The sequence below is a fragment of the Acinonyx jubatus genome, chromosome B4 (assembly GCF_027475565.1).
Source record: "Acinonyx jubatus isolate Ajub_Pintada_27869175 chromosome B4, VMU_Ajub_asm_v1.0, whole genome shotgun sequence".
In the NCBI taxonomy this organism is placed as follows: domain Eukaryota; kingdom Metazoa; phylum Chordata; class Mammalia; order Carnivora; family Felidae; genus Acinonyx; species Acinonyx jubatus.
The window spans coordinates 59,685,224-59,708,197 of NC_069387.1; the positions used below are offsets into that span (position 1 = coordinate 59,685,224).

At 41.9% G+C, this 22,974-nt stretch overlaps 2 protein-coding genes across 3 annotated transcripts in view; one reads left to right on the top strand and one right to left on the bottom strand.

The window, feature by feature from the left end:
• Positions 1-22,974, top strand: part of KLHL42 (kelch like family member 42) — a 36,308-nt gene that overhangs the window by 1,649 nt on the left and 11,685 nt on the right. For both annotated transcript variants that reach the window (XM_015065251.3, XM_053226079.1), the window contains one exon: positions 13,040-14,866. In XM_015065251.3, the coding sequence (XP_014920737.2) occupies positions 13,995-14,866 (872 nt within the window). In that variant the 5' untranslated portion in view covers positions 13,040-13,994. The remainder of the gene's footprint in view (positions 1-13,039; positions 14,867-22,974) is intronic.
• On the bottom strand, positions 136-13,064 carry MANSC4 (MANSC domain containing 4). Its single transcript, XM_015065227.3, has 3 exons — positions 7,281-13,064; positions 4,628-4,762; positions 136-1,993 (listed from the first exon to the last, which is right to left on the bottom strand). Exons 1-3 carry the CDS (start codon positions 7,507-7,509, stop codon positions 1,353-1,355), a joined length of 1,005 nt encoding a protein of 334 aa, XP_014920713.1. The 5' UTR covers positions 7,510-13,064; the 3' UTR covers positions 136-1,352.

Here is a 22,974-nt window from a genome sequence, read left to right on the forward strand (position 1 = left end):
TTTTTCCAGACTTTTTTCAGAGTTTTTTTTTTTCTTTTCAGACTTTTATTTGTGGCTAATATGCCACTGGTAGAGATTTTGTATATTTCTTTTTTTACACTAAAAAAAGAAATAGACATCCCCCCCCCCCCACCACCACACACAGTATCAACAACAAGAAAAAGAAACAGAACCACCTCTTAAGCCACTGGACAATTTGTTTTAACAGAAGAGAGAACTACTATTTTATTAATCCTATAATAGGATTTCCTCTTATCTATTCTTCATGCTTATTGGCTGTCTTAGTATCTGTCCTCACATTTAGGAAGAATTTCAGGAATGAGATTAAGGACCTAAAGTTTAAAATCAGTGGAGACTTGGATTAAAGGTGTCTGCATTTAGGAGTCTGAATGTAAGATTTAGGGAGGTAAATCAGGTGTAAAATTTGGACAGAGCTGAAATATCTACAGCTAATATTTGTACCTGGGGAAACAATGTATAAGAAACAAGTGAGGGATGTAAACTAAAACTCCTGTGCTTTATCCAACAGAGATCAACACAAAACTCAAAGATTCCAGTGCCAAGGTTATTTAAAGCCATGTCAGCTTCAGAAAATGAAGATGAATTAGGATTAAAAAGAATTAATCAATTGAACAGTAAATCCTTCCTATATAAAAATAGGAAGCATTTGCACATGGGCTAGTAACTAATAATAATGCTCTTCTGTTCAAACCACTACAAGATTTTATTAACATAGATGACACTAATTTGACCCTGACAGTAGACATATATGGTACTCTCCTCTCTGTATCTTTTTTCCACGCACTTTGGGAAAATGGAGGCTTTTAGTCTGAGAGTGATTTCAAGCATGAACTTTTGAACCAGATTGTCTTTTAAGTCCTGGCTTCACTACTTACTAGGTGTGTGACTTTAGGCAGTATAGTTAGCCTCTCTTCTCATTTTCCTCATCTGTAAAATGTGACAATAATACTATAATCGTTAATAAAAGCATACCTAACTCATAAAGTTATAAGAAATCAATGAGTGAATACATGCATAGCACTTAGAACCATCTCTCTCATGCAGTGCTGAATAACTGCAGGGGTCAGAATTTTGGAACTTTGGCAAAAGGTACACTTCAAAAAATGGAAATAATTTAAAAAGCAGTTAAGTTTATCAACCATTGGCCTTTTTTTAGAGATTGGTAGGGGTGGGCATCCTGTGCAATTGTTTTTTTTTTTTTTTTTTTTTTTTTTAACCAAACTGCCCTTGTCTTACAGAAAATAAAAATGATACTCTTGAAAGCTTACAATCTCCCTGTAACTTTTACTATCAAGAGTTCTCCTTCGGAGTGTTATTTATTTATTTATTTTTTAATTTGCCTGGATCCTGACGTTTCTCTGTCCTGGTTTAGACTGGCTCTGCTTTCTACAGCATCCAGATGCCAGGATGATTATACAACAGCAAAGAAAGATGACAGAGGTACAGAGGGCCACTGGAGCCAGCCACATATTTGGAGTCACAGATGCCCCATCAGGTGTCACGTCTTCATTCTCAGATGTGTGGTTTCTGCTGTTGTACCCCTTGGTTTTGTTCAGTAATTGTTTGCTACTGTTGAGTCTGGATGGAATAGGCCTATGAAAAAGTTTTGTGTCTACTGGCATAAAGAAAGGAGAAACGGTCTTGTTATCTGGATTGTTGATGAAATCAGTACTGCGTGACACCATATTTGCCTCTGTGGTCATGGAGTCATTCAGGGAAATGAAGCTTGCCCGAGAATCTGTGGTTAATTCCCTGGAAGACCTGGTCTTGTTTGTGTTTACAACCAAATCTCGATGTGTGCTTGATGATGGTGCCTCTACTGATGGTAGCTTTGGGTTTATCATGGTGCTTTGTTGTTTACCTAAATTTGCAGCTTTTAGAATCCTTAGTCTGTCCCCTGTGTTAGATGAAGAACGGGTATTTAGATATGCGGGAGGTGACTGTTCAAAAACCAGCAAATCTGGATCTATACCTGAAAGACAAATAAGAAGTCTTATTATAAGTAAGAAGACTTAGAGAAGTCTTGGATTTGCCACTGAGTTGGTGAACTGAGCTTTTAAGTTCAAGTTCTACTATTGCGTATTTCGGAAGGCCTCAGAAACATACTGGCCACATCTGAATTTATCTTAACTTTCTAGGACACTTTCTGTTATGAACAAGTTTGGTTAGCTCATGGAAGATTCTTCGCGTCTGCCTGGGCATTTGGGTAACAATAGACAGTGTTAGTACAAGAATGGCAAAAAACAGTAGCCATTGGAGATATAGAGGATTTTAAAATAAAATTTTAAGGGGCACCTGGGTGGCTCAGTCTGTTAAGCATCTGACTTTGGCTCAGTGCTCATGAGTTCGAGCCCCGCATTGGGCTCTGTGCTGACAGCTCAGAGCCTGGAGCCTGCTTCGGATTCTGTCTCCATCTCTCTGGCCCTCCCCTGCTCTCGCTCGCTCTCTCTCTCAAATATAAAATAAACCATAAAAAAATTCCAAATAAAGTTTTAAAAAATAGGGCCTAAGAAGTGTAGCTGTGTCAGAATTCATGAGCAAAGCCCTCAGTCTCATCCCTTCTCAGTTCCTGAGGGTCCTGACTTTGTCTTCGGTTATTTTCTCCTTGTAAAGGAGCTCTTTTCCCTCTGACTTCAAATATGCACAAACATTGCTCCATGTGTAAAGCGGGGGGGGGGGGGGGGGGGGGAGCCCCGGGTTGGGGGAGCCCCTCTCAACAGCTTTCCAGTTGTCCCTGCTATCAGTCAGTTTCTGTCTCTCTCCCTCTGGACATACTAACATCCATTTCCTTTCTTTGGTTTTTGCCTTCTGTCATCTTGTTCCATCCTCACTATTCTGTCAGAATTATGCTTCTGAGGTAATCAGTACTCTCTATATTTCCTGATCAGTCTCATTGCTTTGGCAGGCTCTTATCCTCGATACTGCTGGCCATCTGTTCCTTAAAATTCTCCTCCCGTGACTCCCTGGAGCACAGACTCTCTTGGTACTTTACCTCAGGCTGCCCACCTCTCATTTTTTCTTTCTTTTGCTGGTTCTTTTCTTGGTCCTAACTTGTGTACTTTCCACAATCTTCAGTCCTTTGTCTTCTCTTGAATTTTCTCTTCATCTCACCACACACACACACGTCTTCATCAACTGTCACCACTACATCGGTGGCACTGAAATCCACATCACCAGTGATTTCTTCTTTCTTGGTCTCTGGTCTCATTTCTCCTATGCTCTACTGAAGGTTTCCACCTAGACATCTCATGTCATCACTGAACATTCCCAGAGCCAAAGTCGTTTCGTCTGGTTCTTTGTCTCATTCAGTGGCATCATGAATCTTCATCACCCATGCTGGAATCTGTTTGTACTGCAGAGCAATTTTTGACTCCTCTCTTCTTTTCCTTCATCCAAAAAGTAACTACACCCTATCCAGTTCCCTCCCAATGTTCTAGTAATCATCCCTCCTCTTTGTCGCAGTTATGATCGCCTTCTCCAGATCTCATGCCTCCCTGACTAGATTTTCTAACTTGCATCCTACATATAATTTTCTGAGACTAAATAGACAGCCAGACTCATCACTTTCATGATGGCACTTGCTCACTAAATACCTTTGCTGGTTCACTATTGCTGTCAAAGTCAAACCAAAACTCTACTCTGTCCAAAGCCCTTTTTTTATTATCTGGCTTACCCTATCTTACCCATGTTTTTATTGCAACTCCAAATGTGCCCCTTTTGTAGCTAGACCTGTTTTCTCCATGGTGGGATGCTGAAACTCCTTATCTTGCCTCTGCCTGGCCTCTTCAATGAAGTTGCCTCTGAATTTAGCTTTCTTTAGTCTCCTTTTGGGTGCTTGTACTTGGGGAAGTATCACACGTTTTTTAATGCAATTCCACTTTTTACACTAATTGTGAGACTTGTCACATCAGCTAGATTGTAAGGAACTCGAGGGCAGAGATATGGCTGCAATCTTTTGCAATGTTGCACACAGCCTGAAGCATTAGGTTTTCACTAAGTACAGATTGATGACAAAACTGATCTTCTTTGTATTTTGATGACAAAAATCGATCCTTTCATCTTTACCAATTTGTGCCCTGAGATTATATACATGAACAAGGGACACTTAAATGGGTATTTTTCTAAAATAAAATATACTGGTTATCTTGGGACCATTGGTATGCTAACATATGTTAGTAAGTACATTTCCCTGTCCTTGACATCCATTTCTGTAGAATCCTTGTATGTGGTGTCAGTGGACCTCAAAATTGCCATTAAGCAATTTTCTTTATTTCCTAGTATCATCCTTAGCCACTGCAGTTGAAATGCCCATTTTGTCCCTTGCTAGGGGCCCCTGGAATAAATGTAATGCTTAAGCTCTTCTTCAATCATGTATGATTTGTGATCATCTGGAATGAGCTCATCATTGCTGAACATGCCAAACTAAAGGGAATATCCTTCTAGTTTTCTTCCCTGGATGCTCAAAACCTTTCCAGATAGAAATCACTGGGATATAACAATTCAGGGATTCACACATTGTTATTAACAGTAGCTTTTAGGTTATATGTCTCTACTAGAATATTGTCAATATTCTTCAAAATACAAAAAAAAATACATAAATCATTACCTTCTGTTATGTTGTATAAAATGGCACTGGTTCCAGGCTCTAGTACACAGCTCTCCAATGTTGGGCAGTGAATATGGAGGCAGTTGACATTGTCGTGAATAGGATCATGGTAGAAGACAGCCACGTTACAGGAAACTGAAAGGAAAACAGGCCAAGTGAATCTGCAGATGGTCTTGGTTTCTACCAGCTTGATGAGCTCTGAGTAACTTACATTTCTTTCAAGAACATTGGATTAACAGCAAGCAATACATTGCAAGGCTACGTTCAGATATTTCATAGAACACTGTGAACTATAGTAACTGTTTGTATGAATACAGAAAATGCCTTTTTAAAAAAAACTACACACTAATTTTCTCTCATCTTTCACACATTCCATTCCACATAGGGTCACCCAGAATCATTTCCCAATCCCAGTATTTTATGTTCATGAAAAGATCAGTTGGCTACAGAAACCTCTGGGGATTTATACATAACAGATTTCTAGATGTGTTGCCGTCTCAGAATGCTAAGGTACTGGAGTTCACCAGAGAAAGAAATAAGAAAATAAAGTGACAAATGTTGTAACAAAAGAGGGAGTAGTGGGAAGGCAAAAACAGCATTACTGGGAGAGGCCTGATGTTGGAAAGGCAGCAGGTCAGGTGAACACGACCCTGACCTTGATTAAAGGGGAGCACTAACCCCATGTTGCAAATCACATCCAATGAAAAGCCTATTCAGTGTCATTTAAAGAGGATGAGAGTCGACCATCAGGGATGTTAGGATTTGGAATTCTACTGAGTAGGGGTACATCACTGACTCATGCTGTCTTCCCTTTACTAAGTAAGTTTGCTCCTTACAATGTATCATACTATTTCTGGAAAACCTTAAGTTGGATTTGTGGAGTGCCAGTCTTCAGTCTGTCCTCCTGAGAGGGCAACACGGATTTCCCTCCTGCTGCAGTGAGGAGGAAGCATGTGCTGGGAAACATCCATTGGCCAACGGTATCAACTTTTTTAATAAAAGAAGATTACAGAGGGGTAGCATGCAATTATCAGACCTCAGACTATGCCTAAGGCTGTGGTGGAATTGCTGCTTCTGTGTAAGGTTAACTGTGGGCAGTTGTATCTCCCCCATTGCTTCCAGGACAGCTCACGTTTCTGCACTCTTTCGTTTTTCAGTAGGAAAAAGAATAGGACAGAATTCAATTAATAATACCTTGCTAATCCATTACAGATAATAAATACATCCCCCAAAGACTGTGCTGTCAAGTTCAAGGGAAAGGACTAAAATACATTTAAATTTAGACATCTAAATTTCTGATGAGCAAGTAGCTGATGCCATAGAGAATAATTTTGAAAGATGTTTTCTATTCCTCTTCGTGTACACCTCAGAGTTTCATCTCCGAGCAGGTTAGCTATTGCCCGACTGTGGCTTTTTAAAGTTCTGGCTCCCGGCGAAAAACAGAGACGTGTGTTCGTGCCCTTTCTTCTGGAGGAAGAAAACCACAACTTGGAAGCTACAGAGGCTCTAAAATCATGGAATTCTACTGGATGCTTATAGTATCCCTGGAAGTCCAGAAGACAAAGTTTCCCTGCGGTGGACAGTCAGGTAAACTGATGCCATGGGGAAATGCTGAAACGTATCCCCCCTCGCCTACCTTCCCTCAAGCCTTTTGGGATCAGAAGCATCTCTAAGGTGAAAATCTGAAATGGCAAACTTCTCAGAAATATTTCCCTTTAATAAATTAATTGTTCTCTTCTGTGCCTGATTATCTTTTGAGGGCTTAGCCTGGGACAGCTTCTCACACTGTGGTTGGTTTATACCCTTCTAGTAGATTCAGTCTGCATCCCAGAAATCTTACATGCATACTTGGATAGGAAGCATTGGCAATTAATAAGTCAGTGTCAAACCATGGAAAGAAACTGTGGAATAACCAAGAGAATTATTTTCAAGTGTTGTGTTGCTTTTGCTGTTTCTTTCCAAGTAACTTTAAAATCTTGGGAAAATTAAAAACAAATGGAAGAAGTCTTTAGACAATTATAACTTGAAATTCTGCAATAATGAAATGTTTTCCTAATTGTAAACCTTGATCGTATTACATGGATGATGTTTAACCCTGATTCTGGATTTCAGACCAAAAAAAAAAAAAATCAGATTATTTTGAAAATGCGTTTTTCTTTCTTTTTGCTATTTGACATATATCTACCTATGTCTTTCAAAACATTGATCACAATCTAAATTCCTATTCAGTGCAGCCCACATTTAGTCAACACAGCAAGCACATTTCGAAATCTTGAAATACCAATATCACTGAAAGAACTTTGAAAGGGAAATGATAAATATTTTTGAAATCAAATATGCCATATTTGGGGCTAAGAAATATTGTTAGTTAACCCTCAAGGAAATATTTTCATTTAGCCTGTTCGTGAGGAAAAGAAGATTCTCTGTTGCCTATAGTTTCCATGGCATTCTGGGTCATTACCAGATTTGTAAACTGAGCCAGCACTGACCCAGACAGTCTGAGTCTCTCCTGCACTCTTCCATCCCCTGTCTCTCCCTCATCTCCCCTAGTCCTGTTCATCTTTTCTCTGGAACCTCTACCTAGGGGCCCTTACTTAGTCTTCATTTTATAATTTTCTCCTGATTTTTGCACAGGCATATCATTAATACTTACCATCCTTCCTAAGGCAGCAGCTCCTGCTGCATTTCTGGCCAGTGCCTTCAGAGTAATACTTCAGGAACTGAGCTCCCAGCTTCTGAGACTCCTCCAGGTCAATCAGAAGACCCGGAAAGCGACGGATCCAGCAGTCTCTGTAAAAAATGGTGGGTGAGCAGAGAGAGTGAGAGGCCCGCACCACGCTCAGGAGCAGTGTCACGCTGGTTACCACCACTGCCGCATGCATTTTGCTGGTATAAAGACTGGGCAAGAAGCCTGAGTCCCACACAGATGCTGAAGCTGACCATCAGGCTTCTGGACAGTTTCTGGAACTCGGGGGCTGTTGCTGAGGGACTCTCTTGGAGGGTCACCTTCTAGAAAAATGAAGCCATTCTTTGGCTGCATATTGATTTTTCTTTCATTTCTCCCCGGCTGAGCCCTAGGTGAACATTTGACTTTCTGACGTTAATTTTGAACATTTTCCAGGCCATTTCGATACTCTGTCCTTTAGCCTCTTGAAGATGTGGATTCTCTCCTCTGCTTTTCTTCGTTTTGTGAAAGTGAATAGTCACAGACACCTCTCACTAAGTAAATATAAAGACAAATGGAAATCCTAGCCAAGAGTCTTTCTCAGGAAAACAATAATTTAGTCACTTGACGTCAGATAAAGAAGGATCCATTTCACCAGAAACAAGACATGTTTTTGTAAGGCACTTCTGTATAGCTTTAAAGGAACCTGTGACTGCGATTTCTTTTCAGTCATTTTTTTTCCCTTTGAATTTACACTCTAGTATTCAGGTTCACTAGAAAACCAGTTTGTGCACTGGTTTGTGCACAAAACAAAACGTGAAAGTAAATGAAACTGAAAAAGAAAAAAAAACAATTTTAATTTTACAGTGATTTTGAAAACACTGAATGTGGGTCCTGGTCATTTCTTGGAGCTAGGCTTCCTCCAGACCCCCCACCCCCACCAAAAAAGTCCAGCCATAAGCTTTCTTTAAAAAAGCATAAATGAAAAGCATTACAGTGGAAATTGTGAAGAAGTTCAAAACGGGGACTGTTTAATCTGTTTTCTGATATTCGTGTTTGCATGTTATAAAGGAGACTTTTTTGTGAAGCATATACATGAAGGCATAGTGTCTTTGAAGCAGAAGTAGTTGCCAAGAAATGTGCATTCGGGAAATGATGAAATGGTTTTAAATTTCTTTTTCTTTCTTTCTTTCTTTCTTTCTTTCTTTCTTTCTTTCTTTCTTTCTTTCTTTCTTTCTTTCTATGTTTATTTTTGAGAGAGAGAGAGACAGAGCATGAGCAGAGACAGAGGGAGACACAGAATCTGAAGCAGGCTCCAGTCTCTGAGCTGTCAGCACAGAGACCAACGCGGGTCTAAATATTAATAAAATTACTTCAATTGCAAGACCAAAACATTCAAAAAGATACTAAAGGCAGCAAAAATGGCCTCTTACTTTTGTGAAGATTGTGGGTTCCATATCCTGTGATGATGTCCAAAATGACAAATTAGTTCAAAGCATAAAATTCTTCTTGCTTTTGTGTATCCATTTTTATGCAAAGTATAAGTGAAAATCAGCTTTTGGCATAATGTACTGTTCTGCTCTTTTCAAAAAGAAGAAGAAGAAAAAGAAGGGGAAAAGATGAAACTTTTTCTATCCAGTGATCTAGGTTTCTTTCATACCTTTTGCACAATGACTCATTCACTTACTTGACAGAAAAATGTTAATATTCTTTGAATTCCATCTCTCCACCTATTTCATAATTATAGCTGATCACATATCCTTTGATTTTTAGAAACATAAAATTTAAGAATCAATAATAAGATGAAAATATTCATAAGTCTGAATAACTTTAAAAACAAAACGTGTCACTTTCTCCCAAACAAACATTATATATCATGGATTAACTCCTAATCTTTCATAAGCCACATAAACTACACGGAAAATGATAAATACTTTATTCTACTGAACTTCTCATAGAAAGCAAGTTTCAATTGCTTACATGCAGATGATCAGACTGTTCCATCTGTTCTGAGGGGAGAGGGAAGAGAGATTTTTTAATGGCAAAGCAAAGGACAGCAAAGGAGCAAAAGATCACTCTCTATTTCCCCACAAGATTCCATAGCTGTTGTAATTAGTTGATGCCCTGGGGATATAAACCAGAAAGTCAGCTTTCTAACCTTCTAACCTCCATGGATTTCAGTCACATTAAATGCTTCTTTCGTGTGATATATAATTCCTTAAAGTTCTCATGTATCCTGCAGGGATAATAGAACAATCCACAATTGTTTAATCCATTTGGTGTCCAATGATGTTCAAGTGAAGATCAAAGTTGTATTTGAAAGAATCTATAAGTTCCAATATAGAAGCATGCTTTAGAATTTTTAAAATAATTTTTTTGGTGATTGCATAAACATTCAGTCTGGAAACCCAGAACTTCTTGGAGCCAAGTATTTTGAAACGGAGAGATAGAAACTGGCCTGCAGGGGCAGAGGGAGAAATCCATAATGGCCCAGAAACGTCTAGTCCCAAAACTTGTCCACGTGAGATGAAATTGCAGAAACCAGAAAGCAACTGCAACTCTGAATAAAATATTGCTATATAGCCTTTGTACAAATTTTATGAAATACTCAGAACCATCACACTACTGCAATGCAGTGATATGCTGTACTTATTTCCAACTCGGTGCTCTTGAGGGGCTCAAAAATTGGATTCTTCCATTAAAAACTAATCTCTTCCAAGAGCCTGATTCAGGTGCTCTAGAACCAGAAGTCTCATCAGTGTCCCAGGTGATTTCCTAAGATGTCTGGAGAACACTGATGTAGAATGGAAGTTTTGCCTACACAAAGATGCTCAATCTGAATTAAATAGAGACATTTTTGAAAACCTGTGCTACTTTAAACTCATTTACATTGTCCCATATGCTTCAATGAAAGGAAAATATTTCAGTTTTGTTAAAAAACACAATTTTTCTTAAAATATTTTACTTTTCATTAAATTGATATACATTTCACTTTAAAAATCCAAACCATACATAAAAGTACAAAAAGAAATAAGCACTATTCAAGGTCTTACAATCTTAACATTTTGGTTAACATTCTTCTAGACACATCTATAAAAAATAGACACATGAGGGGCGCCTGGGGGGCTCAGTCGGTTGAGTGGCTGACTTCAGCTCAGGTCATGATCTCGCTGGGTTTGTGAGTTCAAGCCCCACGTCGGGCTCTGTGCTAACAGCTCAGAGCCTGAAGCCTCCTTCGGATTCTGTGTCTCCTCCTCTCTCTGCCCCTCCCATGCTCATGCTCTGTCTCTCTCTGTCTCTCAATAATAAATAAACGTTAAAAAAATTAAAAAAAAATAGACACATGAATACAATTTTACATAAATGGATTCGAACTGTTCCAGAAACTGTTTTTAAAAAAATCCAGTGTAGGGGTGCCTGATTGGCTCAGTCAGTCAGTTAGGTGTCCGACTCTTGGTTTCCGTTCAGGTTATGATCTCACAGTTGTAAGACTAAGACTCGTGCTGGGCTCTGAGCTGTGTGTGAAGCCTGCTTAGGATTCTCTCTCTCCATCTGCCCCTTCCCCCCTTAAAAAAAAATCCACTGTAAAATTATGTATTTCAGCGTTTCTAAAGAAAGCTCTACATGTACATCCAAAGTTGTAACAGCTCTATGGTATATTTCATTCTACCTATGTACCGAAATTTACTCTGCACTTGAGCTTTCTCAGCTGTATAATAGAATAAAAAATAGTATTGTAATCTGTGAAAAGTACTGACAAGTGTCTGTCATATAATAAGCATTCAGTAAATGTTAGCTACTATTACTATTATACATTATGTTTTCCAATTTTTCATTATTAAAAGCAACACTCTGATAAACATCTTCTACTTAGATCTTTTTTTCATTCTAGGTCATAAAGGAACAGCTGTGTTTGACCATCCTAGATTTGACCAGATCATGTTATAAAGTGTTTGAAATGAGTCATTGTAGCACAAAGGCCAGTCTTTATTATTCATTGATCAGCCAATAACAGATCTATAAAATTACACCACCAGTTATATATAAGCAATATTTTCATGAGGCTTAGAAAGAATATTTAAAACTTTTGTAAGTGAATTTACATTGCTTTGACTTGGCATTTCTAGCTGAACAGGAAGCTTACTGTGTGAGTTATAAAAATTATTTGATCTTTTAAGATACTTCCAGTTCTAAATGATGTTACTATCATATGAGGGCCAAAAAAGCTTACAGGTCCAGTGCCCAGTATTGTCAGACTCACACCCCAGATTCCCTGTCCAAGCTGATCTTACTCTGATAATATTACTGTGCGTGAATTGCCTTTCTAATGCGCATCATTCTTTGATAGTGATTTTTTTGGTCTGTTTTTAAAAGGCAAGAAAATACCAGTCAGAGGCATATCTATGACGTTTGGAAACAAAAGCATCATTGGTGAAAGATTCTAAAGGGACAGAGAAGAGACTAAGAGCCTGTTCTTCTTGGCTGACCCAATGAATCTGGCATTGTCGTGGATGGAGGCACAAATAAATCCCAAGTCCAAGCCTCTTTGATATAGGGTGTGCCTCCCAGCAAAATTCCCCAGTTTAAGACCTAAAACCAGAGTTGGCACTTTATGTTTCGAAAGAGGTTGCTAAATTCATGGTCACTCATCCACTAAGAGCCTTAGAATGAATGTCCTGACTGCACCGTCATTGAAAACAGAAGTGTGAGAAGTTGGTTGAGAATGGAGTTTTATCAGTAATGATTCAAAGGCCAGGTGAAACCAGGTGAAAAGCTAGAGGTTTTCCCAGTTTAAAAAGAGAGAGAGAGAGAGAGAGAGAGAGAGATGAATGAGGCAAGTCATAGATTCATCTTTGTCTCCTTCACTTTTCCCAGGGAAGCCAGAATCTACTAGAACTTTTTTCTGTTTTTAAATTTTTAGTTCCTTATTTATGGTGTATTATAAAGAGAATGATGGAGGACAAACACTCACTCCCAGGCAGCTAAGTTACATAGTAAGAAGCACAAATGTAACCAAAAGGTGTCAAAAGGATTTCATGCCTTACCAATATGACTTTCTTTTCTGGTTTTTAACCCTTCCCCCTTCTTAATATACAATATGAGAGGTGTAGGAGATATGTCTCATGAAGCAGAAATGTTCTTATGAAGAAGGTGTTATTTAACAACTTGTCATTCAAGAAGACAGATGAAGCTTGCAATAATAAAAACAAAGCCCAAACACATGTTCTTCCCAAGTTGAGGACTATTGTAGTAGAATCTTGGTCTGGGAAAATTTTCAAAAAGGGTTTCTTTGTGGGATAAGAGTGCCACACCCTCTGCTCCCTCCCAATCCTTATCCCTCCATCCACCCAAAGCTTACCTAACAGTATCCTGCTCACCCCCTTCTAAGATTAATTCATATCTTACGAGTAACTCGAGGTCTTTATTATTTGGGGTGAGCTTTCTATTCATTTCTTTGCAATGTTAAGTGAGAGAAGACGTCTCCCTTAAGGAGGAAGTGGCCCTTCCTTAAGCAGTCCTCAGACAGTGAGGAAGCATGGGTACGTGGACGGTAGGAGGGTGGCAAGAAAAACCACCTCTGAAGGCCAATGCCACCAAAAGCGGCCACACCTTCTGCCCAAAGGATCGCATTCTGTCATGGCCGACCCAACCAAACTGAAATAGGAAAAGCAAGGTTTGTTACAAAATAGTTTAAAAGAGGTCACGTGTTCTCCCTTTGAGTTGCACTCCTGTCTTTCTTTTGATAGCATAAAGAGGATTAACGGGCCCCAGCAGCAAATACAAGTTCCTCTGCTTGCCAACCCTTTTCATCAGCTGCTCTGTGCACCCCAGTGAGCTCTGCCGAACCTGCTGCCATCTGCCTGGACTTTCTTTCTGCAAGATGGCTCCTACACGATGACCATTGCGAAGACTCAGCTCTAGGTGCCACCTACGTGTGCAGGAACGGCCTATGGGCCTCAGCCCGCTGGGACACTATGCCGGATTGGGCTAGATGGGCGATCCCAGATGTGATGTCATTTTGACGCCCGGGACCCCAGACTCCTTTCATCCCGTTCCTTCCACGCCTGTTTCTCCTTCTTGTCTTTCTCTTCCCGCTGGTAAAGCAGCGCGGAAGAGAGAGCGGACCGGCTTCATCTCGCCTCCGGTCCGAGCCTGGCTCGCACCGCTGCGCCCGGCGTGCGGGGGAGGCTGCGCGGACCCGGCCCCAGCCCCGGCGCCCGGGCCCGCAGCCCTCCAGCCCTCCCGGATCCACCGGCAGGTCCGGCAGGCGGCGGGGGTCCTTCGGGGCGGAAGTGAGAAGCCAGGCGTGGGAGGAGGCTGCAGGCTGGGGGCTGGGATCCCCTCGGCGGCTGACGCGGTCCGGCGAACCCGAGCGAGGACTGCGGCCGCCTCCCGACGCCCGGCGCGCGCCAGCCGGGCCTTTTTTGGCGCTGAGGGAGAGCAGACGGGCAGGGCCGCCGCTTCGGGGGAGCGAGGCTGAGCCGCCGCCCCCGGGACCAGGAGGAGGGGCTGCCTCGGGGGGCGCCGCCGCGACCCAGATAGGCCGGGCGAGCGCGGGAGCGGGCGGCGACCCGTCGCCTCCTTCCTCCTCCGCGGCGCCATCCCTCGGCGCGCCCAACCCGGAACCCGGAGAGCGCGTGGGGGCGGGGAGGCGAGCGCGCAGAGCTGGCGGGCACCCCCGCGGCCCCCGGGCCCCCAGCCATGTCGGCCGAGGAGATGGTGCAGATCCGCCTGGAGGACCGCTGCTACCCGGTGAGCAAGAGGAAGCTCATCGAGCAGAGCGACTACTTCCGCGCCCTCTACCGCTCCGGCATGCGCGAGGCCCTGAGCCAGGAGGCCGGCGGCCCCGAGGTGCAGCAGCTGCGCGGCCTCAGCGCCCCGGGCCTGCGCCTGGTGCTGGACTTCATCAACGCCGGCGGGGCCCGCGAAGGCTGGCTCCTGGGCCCGCGGGCGGAGAAGGGCGGTGGGGTGGAGGAGGAAGAGGAGATGGACGAGGTGAGCCTGCTGGCGGAGCTGGTGGAAGCGGCCTCCTTCCTTCAGGTCACGTCTCTGCTGCAGCTGCTGCTGTCCCAGGTGCGGCTCACCAACTGCCTGGAGCTGTACCGCCTGGCGCAGGTGTACGGGCTGCCCGACCTGCAGGAGGCCTGCCTGCGCTTCATGGTCGTCCACTTCCACGAGGTCCTTTGCAAGCCCCAGTTCCACCTTCTGGGGGCTCCCCCTCAAGCCCCCGGCGATGTCAGCCTGAAGCAGAGGCTGAGAGAGGCCCGGATGACGGGGACTCCTGTCCTCGTGGCCCTGGGGGATTTCTTGGGGGGACCCCTGGCTCCTCACCCCTACCAAGGGGAGCCCCCATCCATGCTGAGGTATGAGGAGATGACTGAACGTTGGTTCCCGCTGGCCAACAACCTTCCTCCTGACCTGGTGAATGTCAGGGGTTACGGGTCCGCCATCCTGGACAACTACCTCTTCATAGTGGGCGGGTACAGGATCACTAGCCAGGAGATCTCGGCTGCGCACTCCTACAACCCCAGCACCAACGAGTGGCTCCAGGTGGCCTCCATGAACCAGAAGAGGTAAGCACCCGGCAGTGCGGCTTCTTTCCCATCCATTCACTTGCTCGTTAGCTCGTTCCCCTAATGTTTACTGGGCAGTCACAGGAGCTTGCGCCGAGGTGGGAATGACATCTTCAGGAGTGTTGCTGGCCTTGACTCTGGCAAAGCGCCCAAAGAACTGAGGACTTGCAAGGAAGAAGTGCCCCCCCCCCCCGCGCCCCACCCCCGAGGTCAACTAGCTGAGTTGTTTCCTTGCAGGTATTGCACTTTTAGGCAAACTGCTTTTTTTTTTTTTTCTTTTGCCTCTTTCCCAGTGGAAAAAAGGAATCTGTGGTTTCCTAGAAGGATACTTTCAAAGAAAACTTTCTTTAATTTGCTTTCATTGTTGCCTTTTTAAATTTTTTATTTTTTTATTTTTTAGGCTCCAATCCTGATTACAGTGACACACTGGGCAGTAACCTGTAACACTGTCTTTGGGAGAGTTTGTTGTTGTCACTGACTTTGAAGCTTCCTACATTGGGGCACCAATCTGTGCTCAGGAGATAAACATTAGAATTGTACCTACGATTTATTGTTTTAAGTGCCTCTTATTTTTTGTCCTCTCTTTTGCATCTCCCTTCTTTCCCAGACAGATTCATCATTGACCCAAAACTTGAGCCTGGCAATGGTCACCTGCAGAATTAGAACATTTCCGTCCACCTGGCCTTCTCCCTTCCCATCCTGCAAATCCCAGCATGCACTTGGGTGACTTGGAGATAGGAAAAGGAGGAAGGGAGAGGAGCAAGAGGAGGGAATGGAGCTAGGAAACGAACAGGAAAAGAAAAGAGCAGGGCGGATGGAGCAGAGGTGGTAGGAAGGAAAGGTGGTCGGATCCAAGACAGCCACAGCCATTCACAAGTTGGGAGAAGAATCAGTGTGACCCACAAAAGGACCCTCTCCTCTGGTCCACTTGTACCCATCTCAACCCCTACATGGGCCCTACCCTAAAGTGTGGAACCAGGAATTGGGGGACTCACCACCTGGCAAAGAAAGTTGTAACCGTTACACATACTGACCTTAAGGGTACACCAGGCCAGGAGGATCAGTGACTTTATTTCTACAATAACATAAAATTCATCTTGGAAAGTGTTCTTTTTTTCTGATGATAAAAATAATATATAGTTATTCTAGAAAAGTGGAAAAATGGAAAAGAATCAAGAAACAGAAAGACCGTTATTCCTATTCCCTCCTTCACAGAGGCAATAACCTCTTACAGGTTGGCATGTTTTCTTCCAACCCCTTTTTAGTGCATTATTTATACCATATTTAAAATTTGATGTCAGATGGGTTATTTTGAAGCAGATTATAATTAAAGCAACAAAGAAACATTCAGTGTTGTGGATATTGCTCAGATTAGGGGGTGGAAGGCCCAGCGGACTGGCCATCACCACTATACACACTGTCTCCAGTTGTATCAACTGAGGTGATCAGCATCCTCACTGCCCCCACCCAGCTCCAGCTGTAACTGTAACACAACACCTCACAGAATTCTTTCTTTACAAGTCCTTGGTAGTCTTTTTCTTTATAGGAATATCCGTCCTCTGAGGGGAAAAAAAGGTATTCAAGCAATGCACGAATATGTGCTTAGAAAAATTGCAAATGACATGAAAAACCAGAGTAAAAAATGGTATCCATTGACATACCTTTATATATTATGCATTTATAAATATATTTATGTTACATTTATATATATATACACATATACACATACACACACACACACACACACACATTAAGAACATTGATGATTGTTAACAGGGAAAAATGTGTATGCATATGCATGTACCTGGAGGGGTGTGTATGCATCTTGTACATACTGTTACTCTACAGTTGATTAGGCTGTGCTGATTATTATGGCCACTAATATTTCCATTTTGAGAGTTTTTTTCTATATCAACAAATGTAGAGCCATCTCACTCTTGTTACTGGCTGTATAATATTCCAGCCCATAGATGTACCATAATGTAATCAGCCCTTCCCTTATTTCATGAGCATTTAAGTTGCTTCCTTTTAAAAAAGATTATTCTATTTATTTATTTGTTTATTTTCAAAGTGAGCTGCATGCCCAACTTGGGGCTTGAACTCACGACCCTGAGATTAAGAGTCCACATGTTCTACCAACTGAGCCAACCAGGTGCCCCATTTAAGTTGCTTCTATTTGCCATTATAAACAACGCTATATTGAGCATTTTGGCATATGTGTGCCTGTCTTAGCTGGCATATATCAGTCAGTCCTATATGGCAAATTCCTGAAATTCCTGGATAGGTGGGCCAAAGTGCACGTATGTTTTCAATTTTGGTAGCTCCTGCCAAAGTGCCCATCAGAAAATTCATATTTCCTCTCCTTGAAACAGTGTTTGAGCTTGCCAGTTCCTATTCTCTTGCCAAGACAAGACATTATCATCATTTTTTATTCCAATCCAATGGGCAAAAACACTGGTGTGAATGTTTCTGCTTGGAAGAGAGATTTTTCCTTTCATATATTTATTGGCCTTGTGTATATATTTTTTAAACGGTTTTTGCCAATTGAAAAGAAAATTGGTTTATCTTTTTCATATTCATTTCAGAAGTTCTGTTTATGTATGTAGAATTAATCTCTTGTCTCTTAGATAATGAAGCACATGTTTTCCCCTGTCTTTAATTTATTGTAAGGCCCCCAAAATGAAATCTTCCAAGTGACGGGGCAGGTGAAGTCAGTGACTAGAGGGGTGGGTTGGGATTACAAGGGACCAGAGAGTTACCACCCCACCACAAGAGGACTCCGCCTCTCAGCCACAGCTCGTTGCTGCCACCTAGAAGTGAGGAACGGTATTGCCAGATGGGCAGACACCCCGATTTTCAAGTGTTGGCCACTTCTTTGAAAAAACGAACATCAACAATAACAAAAACCTTGCAGGCCAGACCAACACTGGCCTTGTGAGCCTCTAGTTTTGGACTTCAGGTTTATTTCACATATATATATATATATACACACACACACACACATATATATAAAGTTTGTTTATTTTATATTTATATATATTTATTTTTGTTTATATGTATATAAAGTTTGTTTATTTTAAGAGAGAGAGCGAGTGGGGGAGGGACAGAGAGAGAGAGGAAGAAAGGAAGAATCCCAAGCAGGCTGGGCACTGTCAGCACAGAGCTCGATGTGGGGCTTGAACCCATGAACCATAAGATCATGGCTTGAGCCGGAATCAAGAGTTGACTGCTTAACAGGCTGAGCCATCCATGCGCCCCCATAGTGTATTCTTACATGAAGACATTTTAAATTTTTTTGTAGCCAAATTTGTTAAATATATCCTATTAGCCTTTAATCTTGCATTGGAAAGCCTTCTACAAGCTAAGAATATGCAAATACTCATTGTCTTGTAATATATCTTTTATAGTTTTGTCTTTTTACATTTATATCTGAATGTGTTTGGGTCTTAATTTCATATAATAAGGTATAATGTAAAGTTATAACATGTTTTTTAAATGTCCCTCAAACTGACTGATTTACACAGCCAGTTACCAGATGCTAATTTCCTGTTTCCATATTGACTGATTGGCCATTCCCTTTTAAATAGCACATGTTTGTTTGTTTATTTTATTTTTAGAGAGAGAGTATGTGTGTGTGCAAGCAAGAGAGAGGGGCAGAGAAAGAGAGAGAAAGAAAGAATCTTAAGCAGGCTCTACACTCAGTGCGGAGCCCAACCCAGGGCTCACTCCCAGAACCTTGAGATCGTGACCTGAGCTGAAATCAAGTCCGACCGTCAACTGACTGAGTCACCCTGGTGCCCCAATACACACTTAAAAAAAATAATGTTTATTTATTTTTGAGAGAGTGAGAGAGAGGCAGAGAGGAGGGATAGAGAGAGAGGGAGACACAGAATCTGAAACAGGCTCCAGGCTCTGAGCTGCCAGCACAGAGCCTGATGTGGGGCTTGAACTCATGAACTATGAGATCGTCACCTGAGCAGAAGTCAGATGCTTAACTGAGTGAGCCACCCAGGTGCCTCTTCACACTTTTAAATTATTGTAGCTTGGTAAACTATTTTATTGTCTCATGGAACTGAGACCCATTTGTTCTGTTTTGTTTTATTTTAATTCTCTTAACTATTCTTTGTACATTTTCTTCTTCAGATAAGCTTTAATTTTTTTTAACGTTTTATTTTATTTTTTGAGAGACAGAGCGTTAGCAGGGGAGGGGCAGAGAGAGAGGGAGACGCAGAATCTAAAGCAGGCTCCGGCTCTTAGCTGTCAGCACAGAGCCTGACGTGGGGTTTAAACCCATGAACGTGAGTTCGTGACCTGAGCTGAAGTCAGATGCTCAACCGACTGAGCCACCCAGGTGCCCCTCCTTCGGATAAACTTTAGAATCAGTTTGTCAAGTCCTGTTAGAATTTTGTTTGGGATTACCTTGTGTTTATCAAGTTGGAGGAGGATTCATAGTTTCAAAATACTCTGCAGCTAGAAAAATTGTTCATTTTTCCATGCATTTATTTAGGTCTTTTGGTCCTTCAGGAAAGGTTTCTTTTATTAGCTTTGTATCGTCTGTATATTTTTTCTATTACAGTTATTCTCCGGTATTTTCTAGTTTCTGGTTTTTTTCTACACCGATATTTTTTTCCCGCCGAATTTTTTTATTGGATGCCATATTGGAATTTGTAACCTTCTTTATCTCTCTCATACTTTGGCTCAGACCTGACATAAACTCAAGTGGAAAACCCTTCCTGAACTCTCAGTTGGTCTAAATATTCAAAGTATGCTTCTCTAGAATACTCTCCACCTTATGAAATTTTCTGGTCATGCTTGTTTCTCTCCCTTCCAATCAGGGCCAGTTCAATGTTTATGTATAGTCCTACTGCTAACATGGTGTCCAATATATAATAGATGCTTAAAATGCACAGTTGTTTTGAACTATGGAATATGTTATATTATTAAAATAAAAGTGAATGTATGATTTTTTTTTTCAACGTTTATTTATTTTTGGGACAGAGAGAGACAGAGCATGAATGGGGGAGGGGCAGAGAGAGAGAGGGAGACACAGAATCGGAAACAGGCTCCAGGCTCTGAGCCATCAGCCCAGAGCCTGACGCAGGGCTCGAACTCCCGGACCACGAGATCGTGACCTGGCTGAAGTCAGACGCTTAACCAACTGTGCCACCCAGGCGCCCCTGATTTTTTTAAATGTAACATTATATAGTATTTTTATCTTGTAGCAGTCATTATAGTTATTTAGCATAGCTGAAAAATAGTAATAAGTAACATTTAATTGAACATTTACTCTGTACTAGGTAATGTTCTTACTGCTTTGCACATATTATCTCACTTATTTTTCACAAAGGCTGTATTAGGCAGGTTCCCATTTCACAGAGTCAGAAACTGAGGCATAGAAAGTTAAGTAAATTGCTAAGGTGTGTAATGAGTAACCAAATGTAAATATCCATTGGATAGATATAGCCATTTAGAGTATCTACAATTTGGCTTATGGACTGGCAGTGACCATTTTAATGCAGATTTAAAATTTTTCTTTTTAAAAATTATTTTTATCCAAGAAGTGGAGCACAGATACTTTATGGTACTGTGCTGTTTTTCAAAAGTTCATTAGCTTTATGTCTTCATTTTTCTAGTCACTGTTGGATGAGCAGCAAAGATGACATGGCTCCTGTTCTCAAGGAGTTTCTAACGGAGTTTAGAGGACGAGACAAGTAAAAACGAAATCTAGAATGGAATTGTTGCTGTGTGATGTGTCTAACACAGTTTCTGGAAACACCGGTGGAAACCTAGAACCTTGAGTAAAATATGTTGGCCTCTGTCACACAGCACTTCACATCTACCTTGATTCACTGCCTTTGTGGTGTATCTGTACAGTTTTACTTTGACAAAGGGGTCAAATGCTGAACAGCCCACTTTCCCCAGGGACTGAACAGTGTGGTAGTCTCAGAATCTTAAATGGTAAAGGACAGGCAGGAACCCTAGCACTGAGAGATTATGTAAGCCCTTTGCACTCTGGAGAAAATGGTGCTATATGACCAGTAGTGGACCACCTCCTCCCCCACCCCCACCAAAAAAGGAAGGGAGGAAGGAAGGAAGGGATGGAAGAAGGAAGGAAGGAAGGGATGGAAGGGAGGACAGGAGGGATGTTAATGTTGTGCCCACACACTTGAAAATGGCAATAGGAGTACATAGCAGTCTTTGAGAGGATGGTTTGAAGTCCAGGTATGCAACACTGCCCAGTGGTCCAAACATGGATTTGATCTCAGGAGTTGTCAGGACGTAACTTCTAATGTAAAAGCTTGTGTGCCCCCAAATTTCTCACCTTCCCTCCTCACTTTAGTTGGTGATAACTTGCAGGAACTGGCCACTGTTGCAGTCATCAGTTCATTAATTTGTCTATTTCTAACATTGTGTCTAGTCTCTTCAATTGCCTGCACTTTTATTCTGAAATTGGAGTTCTGCATGTGAGTACAGAAAGGCTGGGAGAGAGTGAAGTCTCTTGGCAGAGGTGGAATTACAGTTGTCAGCTTTGGCTGTCCCGTTTTTCTCTGAGCCATAGTTTAGTATTTGGGGGGCATTTCTAGAGTCATGGAAACCTGGAGAGATTTTGTGCTCTATGGTTAACATAGCAGTGGAGCCCCAGAATAGTGTGAAGGAAAGAAAACTATGTGTCTATTCATTTCTCCCTGCCCCCCCCCCCCCCCCCCCCCCCGATTTTGGCCAATATTTAAAGTTGCTTGGTGTGCTGGAGTTTCTCAGACAGGGTAGTAGGTAGCAACCACGACCACTTCTGTTCCTAACTTTTGCTCTCTCCCCTTCCTGGTCCCCAGAGGAGGTTAATCTGTAGGGAAGCAGCAGAAGGGGGAAGAGGACACACAAGGACCCAAGTGCTCTGCAGACTGTACAGTCGTCTTCTGAGTGGTTGAGAAAGGATGGGAGAAAGGTTCTTGCCGTTTTACTCTAATGTTCACTCTAATGGCAACAAACTTTTCTATGTAGCAAACCATGACAATGGTTTACATTTCTTGAGCTCTTACTCTGGGCTGCATGTTATAGTCGGTTTTAGATGTCACTTCCTGTTTCATGCTCACAGCATCTCTTATTATTGGCTCCATTTCCCCAAAGGGGAAACTGAGGCTCAGTGAGTTGAATTAGCTCGCACAGTTTCATGGCCAGGACTCTAAGCCACCCAGACGTCTGTGTCACCTGCCTCCCTACAGTTGTATATAGCTACTGTTAATCTGTGCACCCGTGTTCAGGGTGTTTCATGTCACTTCGTTCTTAAGGATTTAATGAGCTCTTTATTTCCTTGAAGTCAAGTAGAAATTAAATCAGCATCTAAATTTTTTTCACTTTTATTTCTATTCACTGTAAGTCAGTCAAGTACATAGCTACAACACATCGTTATTTGGTTTAAAAATTCTTCTTTTTACCCCCTGCATGTAGTATGTCAGGGATCAATATTAAGAAAATACTGTAGCGATAACATATATATTTTTTTAAATTGATAGCTTGGATTCATACTTTTACCATTCAGGAGGTGAAGAGTGGAAGAGTTATGTTCAGAAACTTGCAAATGAAGTGCTACATGGTGAGAATTTATGGATGAGAAAGCACTTTGTACATAATTCCACAGTACATGATGGGGAGTGACTGTTGCAGTTAACAAATGAGAAGCAGACCTTTTTGGAGTTAAGAAACAGACTGTGACATGCAGAAAAGCATTTCCTCTTCTGCCTTTCTGCAAGTGTTCCCCTTTCCAACTGTTACTGTGTGTGATGATGTGCTTTTCTCCACTTCACAGATGGGGAAAGTGAGGTTCAGATGACCTGAGATTCAGTGACTTGTCCAAGGTCACATAGCTGTTGAGTAATGGACCTGAGATATCCCTGTATAAGCCTGGGCTCATAATGCTCGGCAGTGTCTCTTCATTAAGTGGCCTGTTTTGGGGTGGCAATTTCATCTTAAACTCAGTCTTGGAAAGTTTCTTCTCTTCAAGTGTATTTGAGCATGTTGGGGTCTGGAGAGATGAAACTGTTTACTTTTAACCGCCTATTCATTCAACCCTTACATGTTTGCTTAGGACAAATGATTATGCTGGATGAATA

What these genes read in the sequence shown, in the direction of transcription:
- MANSC4 (XM_015065227.3), bottom strand. Translation starts at nt 7,509, where the DNA reads ATGCATGCGGCAGTGGTGGTAACCAGCGTGACACTGCTCCTGAGCGTG. An exon ending in CTGCTGCCTTAGGAAGGATG is followed by an intron (nt 4,763 to 7,280) that starts GTAAGTATTAAT and finishes TTTTCCTTTCAG; the next exon opens with TTTCCTGTAACGTGGCTGTC. An exon ending in TTTATACAACATAACAGAAG is followed by an intron (nt 1,994 to 4,627) that starts GTAATGATTTAT and finishes TTTGTCTTTCAG; the next exon opens with GTATAGATCCAGATTTGCTG.